Source organism: Orycteropus afer, unplaced genomic scaffold (genome assembly GCF_000298275.1).
Source record: "Orycteropus afer afer isolate SDZICR_OR568_19922 unplaced genomic scaffold, OryAfe1.0 scaffold00005, whole genome shotgun sequence".
Taxonomy (NCBI): domain Eukaryota; kingdom Metazoa; phylum Chordata; class Mammalia; order Tubulidentata; family Orycteropodidae; genus Orycteropus; species Orycteropus afer.
The window spans coordinates 27,189,331-27,200,697 of NW_006921592.1; the positions used below are offsets into that span (position 1 = coordinate 27,189,331).

The 11,367-nt window shown below is 38.7% G+C and overlaps 1 protein-coding gene across 1 annotated transcript in view; it reads left to right on the top strand.

Annotated features, from left to right (window-relative positions):
- The window catches only part of ERCC6L2 (ERCC excision repair 6 like 2), a 199,323-nt gene extending 192,278 nt beyond the window's left edge, over positions 1-7,045 (top strand). The window contains exons 18-19 of the mRNA XM_007939191.1: positions 1,704-1,885; positions 6,106-7,045. Of these exons, the coding sequence (XP_007937382.1) occupies positions 1,704-1,885; positions 6,106-7,045 (1,122 nt within the window). The remainder of the gene's footprint in view (positions 1-1,703; positions 1,886-6,105) is intronic.
- The last annotated feature ends 4,322 nt before the right edge of the window (positions 7,046-11,367 follow it).

Here is an 11,367-nt window from a genome sequence, read left to right on the forward strand (position 1 = left end):
TTCTTGCTGGTGGATTCTGTTCCTTCCTTACTCGCTTTGCGTATGGTAATGATTGGAAGTCTCTCTCATAAGCTTTATCATCTGTGCCTGCTGAGCTGTGGCTTCTCCCATTTGGTGCATCTGCCACTGGGGTGCTGGTGTTCACATGTTCTTTGTAATTTGGGTCTGACTTCCTTTTCAGTGAGAATTTTTCCCCCATTGGAATCACAGATATTGTCTGGATTTTGGAAGTCTCTTTATTTATGTTTTTATTTGCCCCTCATTGATACTTTGGTTCACTGGTTCTGGGCCAGTTTGTTTATGTTGAATTTTCAGCGTAGTTTTTCCGTAACATACAGGTGGTGCAAAATCAGATTCCATAAATGGCACAGACTGGAAGTTCCTTTTTTTTTTTTAAACCAGTTAACACTTCTGTCTAGTTTAAGAAGGTAGCCTGCTTCTCTGCTGTGTCCCCAGTCTGGGTTTTCCAAGGTCAGATTTACCTTTTTAGTCCCTCTTGGGTTTTCTATTTGTTTGATTTTGTTTTCAATGCAGAGAATTAACTCGCTTCCATCTCCCCTCCTTCCACACAAGGCCTTGCAGGTATAACTTCAGACGTTGCCATTGGTGCTGCTGAGATTCAGCTCCCACTCACTTTGAACTACTTCTTTGTTTCTGGCACCTAGAGATTTTCCTCTTTTGCTTTCGATTTCAAATATAATTTTGTTGTTGTCAGATTGTATCAAATATTTCTCTTTTGGAGATGGGATGGGGACTTTGCACACTATTCACAATACCATGTTCTCTGGGAAATTAAGGTTGGGCAATCTACTTTCCTAGTGATACCGCCTCAGAAACCAAAGGAAGGGTTGCTATGAGTGGGATCCGACTCGACAGCAGTGAGTTGAGTTGGGTGGTGCAAATGATTAACATGCTCAACTGCTCACTGAAAGGTTGGAGATTCAAATCCACCCAGAGGTGCCTCAGAAGAAAGGCCTGGTGATCTACTTCTGAAAGATCAGAGCCATTGACAACCCTGTGGAACACTGTTCTACTCTGACACACATACACTGTTCTGCTCACCATGAGTCAAAGTCTACTTGACAGCTGCTGTTTTAGTTGAAAATTTATCTTTTTCTTAACCCACTGTAGTTAGCAATTTTCATTAAGCAAACAACCCATAGTCTGTAAAATAAATATAATTCTATAATTTCCACCAACTGTAATTAACATCTTAAAATCACTAAATATTCTTGCAACCCCGTGGAGGCTATAAAAAATAGGGCTTATAAAAATAAGATTTTTAAAAATAGTTTCTGATTTATTTCATTATCACATAAAGATTGTTATTTTTGAAGTTTATTTACTTATGTAAAATTAAATAACTGAAAGGCTGCCTACTAACTTTGAGAGAAATTACAGAATTTTTAAAATTTAGGTAGGACATTTTTTTGGAGGATGGTGGATATCAAAATGTGTATACCCACAATCTTGAAGATAGAAGCATCATATTTTTGCCATTTTTATATCAAAGAAGGTATAAAAGTAAGGTACCCCAGTGTCTCCTTTTGAAAGATCTAGGTTACATCTTCTGACATAATGACTTTAGTTGAATATCATATACTTGATTATAAAGAGTATTGGGGAAGAATAAGACAGCTTCCTTATTTCACCAGAAATGAAAAATTTTCAGACTTGATTTTTGCTTCCTTCCTGTTTTTCAGACATTTCAAGAAAATACTGAGACAGGTGTGTCAACATGCACAGAGAAGGGCCAAAAACCAGCTGAAGGAGGCCTCTCCTGTTCCTTTTACCTCTCATACCCCGTAAGCCAGAAGAAGAAAAAAGTCTACCGTACAGACCAGACCACCTTCATAATTGGAGAAACGCCAAAAGGGATTCGCAGGTATGTCCTCTGAGACACACTAGGCTTTAAGAATAATTCTCAAAATAAATATAGCTCCATAGTAAAATATACAGATTGTTTGAATTATGACCATACCTAGCATCTGAATATTTCAGAAAAACATAAATGTTTATATTTAAAAAATAAATTCCAGCGTTTCAGAAGTTTTTAGAAAGCTAATCTCTGATTTGATAGAAAATGAAATTGCTTTATAATAGAGAAATAAAATACTTCAGTGTGTTTCATTCATTCATTCATTCATTAAATATTTATTGAGCCCCTAATATACTGGCTCCAGAGTATATCGGTGTGAAAATATAGACAGACACAAAGCTCATGGTGCAAAGGTAAGTGTTGGTGTCAAAGCATAAAATTAAAACAGGTAAAAAAAAAAAAACCATATAATTAAATAATTTAAAAGTGGTATGTTATAGGAAAGAAATAGGACAGGCTGCCTTGAGAATAATGGGAAGGGGAGGTGCAGTCACCTTCCTATTGAGATCAGAAATAATCTCTCTGTATAGGTGATATTTAAGTTGAGATCTGAGGATAGCTTTGCAAAGATCAAAATAAGAGCACTCCTGCAGAGGGGAGAGGTTCGATGAGTTGGAGGAACTGAGAGACGATCAGTGTTCTTGGCGCATGATAAGCCAAGCGGAGAGTAGCATGACCTGAAAGTAGAGACATAAGTGGGGCTGGAGCATGCAGATCCTTAGAGAGCATGGAAAAGAATTTGGTCTTTGTCCCAAGTACAGTAGAAAGCTGTTGAAGCCTTATATTGTCTGACTTCTGTTTCTAGAAGCATATTGCAGCTTCTGTGTGGAAGAGGACAGAGTGGATGAGAGGAGACCATAAGAAACTAAGTAACCATGGTTTAGACCACAGTGGGTGGAGATAGAGCAAATAGATGATCTCAATAAATATTTTGAAGGTAGAATATCAAAATTTGGTGATGGACTGGTTGTTAGGAGTGGGGGAGAAAGAAAAATTTAAAAACTACAGAATCACTCTAACTTTTTGTCTTGAGCAACTGAGGAAAAAGTTGAAAGGTGTCTAATATTAGAATGCCAAGACCTGACATAGGGAACAATATCCAAACTGCTGACACCTCATTTTTCCTGCAAACCATGCTGGTTTGTACTAATTAAGAATTTGTACCATGGCACAGCCACATGAATCATTTGAATGAAGTTTTCAGCCATACCTTCACTTCAGAAAGCTTAAGTACAGAGATGATTTTAGCTGCATTCCTCCTCCTTTCCACCAGTTCCTCAAGAAGAGAGGAGACATATGAATTTTATCTGTGATAATAACTACTTTGATGCACTTGCTGAAAGATGCCTATCTTTAGTGTCCATTTGTTTTCCTTTCTCTAAGTGGCTGGTGAGTGTCTACTCTGGTTTACTAAATTTTCCTCCCAGAGTGGCTAGCTTATACCCTGATAGTACCTTGCAGTTATTTAAATTCTCAGAGAAAATTCTTTTGGAGACCAAAAATTAGGAAAGCGAGTTAGAAGGCAAAATAAAATGAATTACAATCATAACTCACCCTGTAAAAAGCAACATCATGGCACAACTCACTCACATACAGCTCAGATAAGATGGTGCGAGAAGTAACTTTTCTCTTAAAGGTGGCAAACGGGGTGGGGGGTCACAGGTAGGGTCATGGTGGCAGCACAGCAAAGGTAAAACTAGTTTGGCAGCTGCTGAGACATTACTGAGACTTAGATAAATAAAGGACATCAGCATGTAACTTTGGCAATCATTTTATCTTCACAAGCACAAATATTTATTAGAAAGGCCATGAAAATGGATTTGAAGATGATTAATAAACAAAACATATAACATTCCATTCATTCACTCATGTGAAATGAAAAGGAGGACCTTTTCAGAACATGCTTATTGCTTTCCAGCAGAAACATTGGCTATTTCCTGGACAGAAATTTGGAAGCTTGTACTTGTGTTATTAAGTATTCTATTGGAGACCAGCATGGTTGTTGAACAGGCATATATAGTGTCTGGGTTTTGGAACACTCACCAGTCTAAGAGCCACAGGGACTATGTATCACGAGTACTAATCAGAAGCCACAAAAGAGCCATGAGTATGCAGTGTGCATTGCCACTGAAATCAGTGGAGGCACCAACTTTATATAACCTAGTCTGGGAAGCAAAAATAGTGGCATTAAGCCTCCTACTTACATATATTAAAAATAAATCATTATTTACCCTAAAGATTCTCTGTATATAGGATAAAATTCAAATTTTTGAACTTGGCACATAAGACCTCTCATGATTTCTGGTCTTCCACTGGCAGCCTCCCAACACCTCTGTGCTCCACTTGCCCTGTGTGCATGCCCTCTTCCTGGAAAGCTTCCTCTGTCACTGACTGACTTGTCCTTGGGGTGACAGCAAAGAAGGCACCTCCTCCAGGAAACCTGCCTGACCCTCCTTGCCTACTCCAAATACTGGTCTAGGTGCCTCTTCTGTGGACTCCCATAGGGCCTTGTCTTTGCCACCATCCTGGAGTCTATCACTCTATCCTAGTTTGATTTTAATGTGTTTGTCTTCTCCAACTAGACTGTAAACTTAAAGATAGGGAACTGGATCTTGTTCACTGGTATATAGTTCCTATTAAATAAACCAAACTCACTGCCGTCGAGTCAGATCCGACTCATAGCAACTCCTCCTTGGGTTTCCGAGGCAGTATCTCTATGGAAGTAAATTGCCCCATCTTCTTTCTGAGGAGTGTTTGAACCGCCAGCCTCCTGGTTAGCAGTCAAATGCCTTAAGCACTATGCCACTAGAGCTCCCATAGTTCCTATTACCCCCTTAACATATAATGTGGTGGTGGTGTGTGCTGTGGAGTCAATTCCAACTCACAATGACCCAATAGGACAAAGTGGAACTGGCCCATAGGGTTTGCTAGGCTGTAATCATTATAGGAGGAGATGGTCCGGTTCTTTTTCCCACAGCACGCTGGTGGGTACAAACTACCTACCTTTGGGTTGGCTTAACTCTTTATTGTCCCACCAGGGCTTCTTGGCACCTAATACTGACAAAACAAAAACAATACAAAACAAAACACCAAACTCACTGCCATTGAGTCAGTTCCAGCTCATAGAAACCCCTCTCCTTGGGTTTCGTAGGTGGTATCTCTACAGATGTAGATTGCCCAGTCTTCCTTCTGAGGAGTGCCTGCTGGGTTTGAACCTCTAGCCTTCTGATAGCAGTCAAATACCTTAGGCACTATGCCACGAGCCCTCCCTTAGCACCTAATAGGGCTCTACAAATGTTTGTTGAATGAATAAATGAATGTTTTAAGGAAATGTTTTATAAAATAAAATTATAACTCTGTTTGCTGCAACACCATGTACAGCTTTTGTGAAAAGGAATGTTTGCAAACCTTGGACTCTCTTGGCTCCAGACCCAAACTTGGCATCAGCAAAGCAACATGCTCACCTGGACAAAACATGTTGAGTCCAGTGTCCAGGGTCTGAAATGGACTTTCTGCCTCCATTTTACCAGAGGTTCAGAAGGCCCATTTCCTCACATATGCATATAACAGCTTGTATTGGTATCATATAGTGAGAGTGCAACTCACTTCTTCAGATAGCATCTCACTTACTAGTTCAGCTGTCCACTCTGAAATTGGACCAGTTGAGGAAAAAAGAATCTAGTTTATCGGTTTAGAACTTTCCTTTTGATCTCATCAGAAAGTTATGTGAAATTTCTATTTTGTATTTGTGGAAGAAGAAGAAAAGGGAGAGAAAAGAAAAAACAAATTCCTTTCCTAACTTTCAGGGTTTTCTCTTTTCTATTCATTAGGACCCTTTGTCTTAATTTTGTTGCATGGGACTTGAATGCAATATAGATTTTCAAAATATATGTTGTATAAATTATGATTCTCATGCCAGTCATAAATTAGCTGGCTGGAGGAGAAGCATGCTGGGATCCCTTCATCCCCAGGAAATGCCTCATAGTATAAATCAGAATAACTTTAAAAGCTGGTGATTTTATGAGCTAAAATACTATTTTCAGGAGCCTGAAGGAAGAGGTCACATTCTGCTTATATAAAATATGTTTTCATTGTGAAGTTAAGCTAACAGATACTAACTGTAACAATCACATTGCTTTCTCTCTACATTTCATGTCATTGATGATGAGTTCTTTAAAAATAAAATATAATGAAATAACCACTGGTTTTATTCATTAAATCTTTAGAAAACAATTTGAAGAAATGGCTTCTTACTTTAATGAATCTTCTGTAAAGAAATTTGCTGAACGTATAACTAATGCCACATCAGAAGAACGACAAAAAATGCTAAGAGAGTTTTATGTTTCTCAGCATCCAGAAATAAAAGATGTTTTTGTGGATTCTGTTTCAGAATTAGCCAAATCTGCTCATGAAATCAGGAATAAATCTAAAAAGAGAGAATCTCTTATAAAGGAAGGGCTGTCAGATTCTGAAACTTTGTCATTTAAAGATTCAACCAACAAAGTTTACCAAATTCACAGCCAAAAAATATATAAAGAAAAATCAGTCAAATTTAAAAATGACAGTTTCTGTGGAGAAGAGGCATTTTCTAATGATGGAGAAGCTAAGAAATTACCTGTTAGCTCTACCCAAGAGATCGACAATGAGATCATAAGCCAATTATCCAAAAATACTATAGCATCCTATAAGTCTGAAGCATATGAGAGAAAGTTAGGAAATACCAGAAAAGACCAACAGGACTTAACAAAAACGGATGTTTCAAGAAATGGACCCCTTTTTAAATCAGAAACCAAAAAGATAGACAATCCACTGTTAGAAAACACTTCTGTGGGAGAGTTACTTGGTGACACCTCTATTCTTGATGACCTCTTTAAAAGTCATGGGAACAGCCTCACACAACTGCCAAAGAAAGTTCTTTCAGGGCCCATGGAAAAAGCAAAACAGAGACCAAAAGATTTCTGGGACATATTGAATGAGCAGAATGACGACAGTCTTAATAAACTCACCGACTTGGCAGTAATTGAGACTTTATGTGAAAAAGTGCCCCTTGCTGCATCCTCCAAAAGGAAAGAAGAACTAGAAACTTCTCTTTGGAAATCAAATGAGAAATTTTTGTGGAAAAAATTTAACTCAAATAATACAGATGAAAATACAAGCAGTACATAGAATAATACATAAACATACAAAGGAATTACTGCACCAATGAACTTTTATCATAAATGTTTATAGCACTGTGTTCCACACAAATTATATTACCTTGAACATAGTTGTCAACATATATTTTTATTAAATTCTTGCTCTGGGGTATTTTAAATCTGAAATGTTGTCATGTGTTGCTTGTTTTCTTTGATTATATTATAGTATAAACCTCTGTTATGAAAGGGAACGGATCCTAGATTTGTAATCAGGAGACCTAGGCATTCCTCTTACTGTGTAATTACGTGACCTTATACAAGTCACTTACTGTTTGTGTGCCTTCATTTTGTAATATGAAAGATGAAGGGTTTGAACTAGATCATTATGAATGTACTTCTGATTTTAAAAAGTTTTGATTCACTCTCCTAGAGTCCATTAAATCATAGGCCAAATCATTCCCACCCCCAAACCAGGTACACATTGATAGGTTTCTTTGTTAATACCATTTGGAAAATCCCTAAATTGTTTGCCTTATCCCTTAGCATCATGTTCTAGTATTTATTAGATTATTTTAGATGGAAATCATAACTATCTGGTACTGAATAGATGTTAAGATAATAATTTTTTAACAAGTGTATAACTTTACTAATGCTAAAGTAACATGCTTACAAACATTAGCCACAAAATACCAGTGCCTCAATTTTTATATAACAACTATGATTTGATTACTATAAATAAAGGTTTGCATAGACCTTTTGTATTTCTTAAGTATGAAGAATGAGTAAACATTTGATTTTATTTGGAACTGTTCTGTTTTGTTGAATTTAATTATATGGTTTGTAACCAATCTGAAATGTGCCATTGTTGAATCAGTTTATTTAGAAACAGTCCCTCAGCCTCTGTGTGTACTGTGCATATGTGCATGTTGGCAGACAGTGCATACCATGCATACTCTACTATGAGCTCCAGATGTACAGATGACACTGCTACACGTAAAAGAAAGAAAATCATGCCTGCAAAGAATCATGCCTGTAAAGCCCCTTGCAGCATGCCTGGCAAGTTGCAGGCAGGGACTTGAGGCTTCCACCATCCCACGTTCAGACAGACTGCCGCACCTTTCCCTCAGTTGAGCTCACAGGGCTCTGATGGGAGGAACTGCCCATCCAGAAAATAGCAGTGAGCAGAGAAATGATCCTGCTCGGGATCCTGCTGAGGAGAGTGGACCTTTGGCATATTCAGGGTGTGGAGAAATTGCTCAGAAATGAGAGAAGGAAAAAAAAAATTCTCAAGGGGCTGATGGCCAAGTAAATTTTCCTCTGGGACAGTGTTTTGCTCTAAAGAACTGTGACCTAAGTAAGAAATATATTTTGTATCAGGGCCAAGTACATTTGTGTACATACATTTATATGTGTGCTTGAAATAAAATGCTCATGAAGCAATATTTATATGTAATATTTATTTTATTCTCTTCTATTCCCTTTAAGGCTCTTGTTTTTTTGTTTGTTTATCATTTGTTTATAGTGCTCTTGTTGTTATTGTTGTTGTTGTTATTTGCCGTCGAGTCGGCCCCAACTCATAGCAACCCCTCCTTGGGTTTCCGAGGCAGTATCACTACAGAAGTAGGATTGTCCAACCTTCCTTCCAAGGAGTGACTGGTGGGTTTGAACCACCAGCCTTCTGGTTAGCAGTCAAGTGTTTTAGGCACTATGCTACCAGAGTTCTTATAGTGCTCTTATAACCCATTAAATGATTTCATGATCCTAATGATTGGGAGCCACAGTGTGAAAAACATTGCTTGACCTTACACGGTATTAGTCATTTTGTTTGCTATTTGAAGCTGCATTGTATCCAAAGTAATCAGATACTACATTATGCCATTGCAGGCCTTTCTAGAAAATTAATGGGTTATGTGGTCTGTGGTAGACTTGGCATGTAGAGGTCATTAGCCCACTACGTGAGCCTCTGTAGGAAGATCTTTGGGAAGCAAAGAGGTGCCTCTCTCATCTCACTGTGTAGACAGACAGTATATTTCAGACAATTAAAGTGCATCCTTCACAAAATAAAATACTTTTAATTTTTTTTACATAGACACGACCTTAAACCCAAAACCAAATGCACTGCCATCAAATTGGAGCCAACTCATAGCAACTGTTCCTTGGGTTTCTGAGGCAGTATCACTATGGAAGTAGATTGCCCAGCCTTCCTTCCGAGGAGTGGCTGGTGGGTTTGAACTATCAGCTTTCTGGTTAGCAGTCAAATGCCTTACGCACTATCCCACCAGAGCTCCTGACATGACTTTAGAATCATAAAATTCTATTCATACAAATATTAGCTCTATACTTTTCAAGTATGAAGAAATACTATTACAGAGTTTTACCAATGATAGTCAAAATGGGAACAAAAATACAAATGTAGAGGTTAAAAATTAGTTTTCAACAATTGTCAGGGAAATATTTATCATTATCACTGAGGGAATAGTGTGCCAATCAGAGTCCAGAGTCCAGAATCCAGTGTGAAAAGGAGACAGTCTGTCAGAGTATTTTAAAGGGAAACCATCTTCGTTATCTTTCCCTACAGTGGAGCAGTGAAAAGAGGTTGAGTCAAACATTGATGAATCTGGGGACAGTTCACATGAAGATTTAACAGTAAAAATCTTTCCCATCCCTACACTACTGGTACCATGCTACCAAACTCTGCCGATTTAATGTGTGGCCCAGGGCAAATCCCTTACCTTCTTCCAGACTCAGTTTCCCCTTGTATAAATTAGAGATAGACTGGATTGGAGGTGTTCAAGCATTTAAAACAAAACAAAACACTGAACTCTATCAGAACCTCAAAGCAATTAAAATGGAGGTCTGCTGATCCAAGCAGCGCCCCCATGGCTATGGACCACTAGTTAGAAAACTATGGGGATGAGATTATTGCTCAGAAATCTTCCAAGTTCAAATTCCCATGATTCTACTTGCCATACTCTGTCCTTTTAGAGCAATGACTCTATTTCTGGCCGCTAGCATTCACCACACAGCTTGTAATATTGGAAATTGAAGCCAGACACAGGGGGACTTTGGCACTTGCTTCCTCAAGCCTCCCTTGAAGCCCTGAAACCACTTCTTCATGTAAATTAACATCTACAAATAGTGCAGCTGCCCCTAAGTGTTCCAGGCAAAGGGCATTAGTTCTCAGGGATGAGTTGTCAATAAACTTTTCGTGAGCCCACAGCAAAATGAGAAAGGCAAGGGTAGTGTAGGGTGGTTTGGAAAGTTCAAAACGTGCAGTTTTCAGATTATGCAATTATCTTTCCTTTCTGATGTTCAGATAGCCCGCTTTTATGAAATGATTAGAGTCAAGCATGGGTTTTACTCTTTTATAAAAAGTTACAGTAGCCACATGTCAGTTCTTCATTTTTTCATTTGATGATGACTGGTCTATAAAATCCAAGAGAGTGAGCATCACTGCCCTAAAGGTCATTTTTTACATACAAGGAAATAGAGTTCCATAAGTCACTCTGTCACAAATGCAGTCAGCAGTGGATCTGGGACCCACCAAGGAGGCCATTGAACCTGTAAACTCCCTTAAGACTCATATGCATTCAAATAGCCATGACTGCAGATCTCTTTTTATGGTTCTTACATAATTCAAATGGTTTGTGCATGACTGCTAACCAAAAGGTAGGCGTTTCAAACCCACCAGCTGCTCTGCTTCCAGAACGATTTACAGCTTTGGAAACCTTATAGGGCAGTTGCTATGAGTCAGAATCAAGTGGATGGCAGTGGGTGGGTTTTAAACCATACAACAGATTGGTATGTTAAGGTTACAGCTAAGAAAACCCTATGGAGAAGTTATCTAACACATTGGGTTACCAAGAGTCAGAATCAACATCTGTCTACAAACAACAGCAAATCTAATTTTTGTTTAGTCATCATTGATGTGACCTTGTTTCCAGAGCTTCTGGGAGGGCTTAAGGGGGTGGCTCATAAGCTCAAGAACAAGTCTTGGCTTCCTTGCCCTGGTGCACTGGAGCTCCCTTGGAACTGGGGACAAGATGAGAAGATCTTCTCACCTTTTCATTGTTAACCACAGGACAGCTCTCTTGCCTCACAGGGTCTCCCAGAGCTTTAGTTATGAAAACAGCACTTTTGATGTTAATTATCTGCCTTAAGAGCAAATAGTCAGGTTCACCCACCCTTCCAAGTCCAAGGCTTTGAGGTTCCCAGCCCCCAAAGTAAGTCAGAATCACTGGGGGAGGCTTTTAAACACACTAATGTCCAGATCCCTCCCCAGGGCCAGGGGTGGGGGTTGGGGGTAGACCAGGGTTGAGTACAGGCATCCATTTTTACCTTTTAAGTTTCACA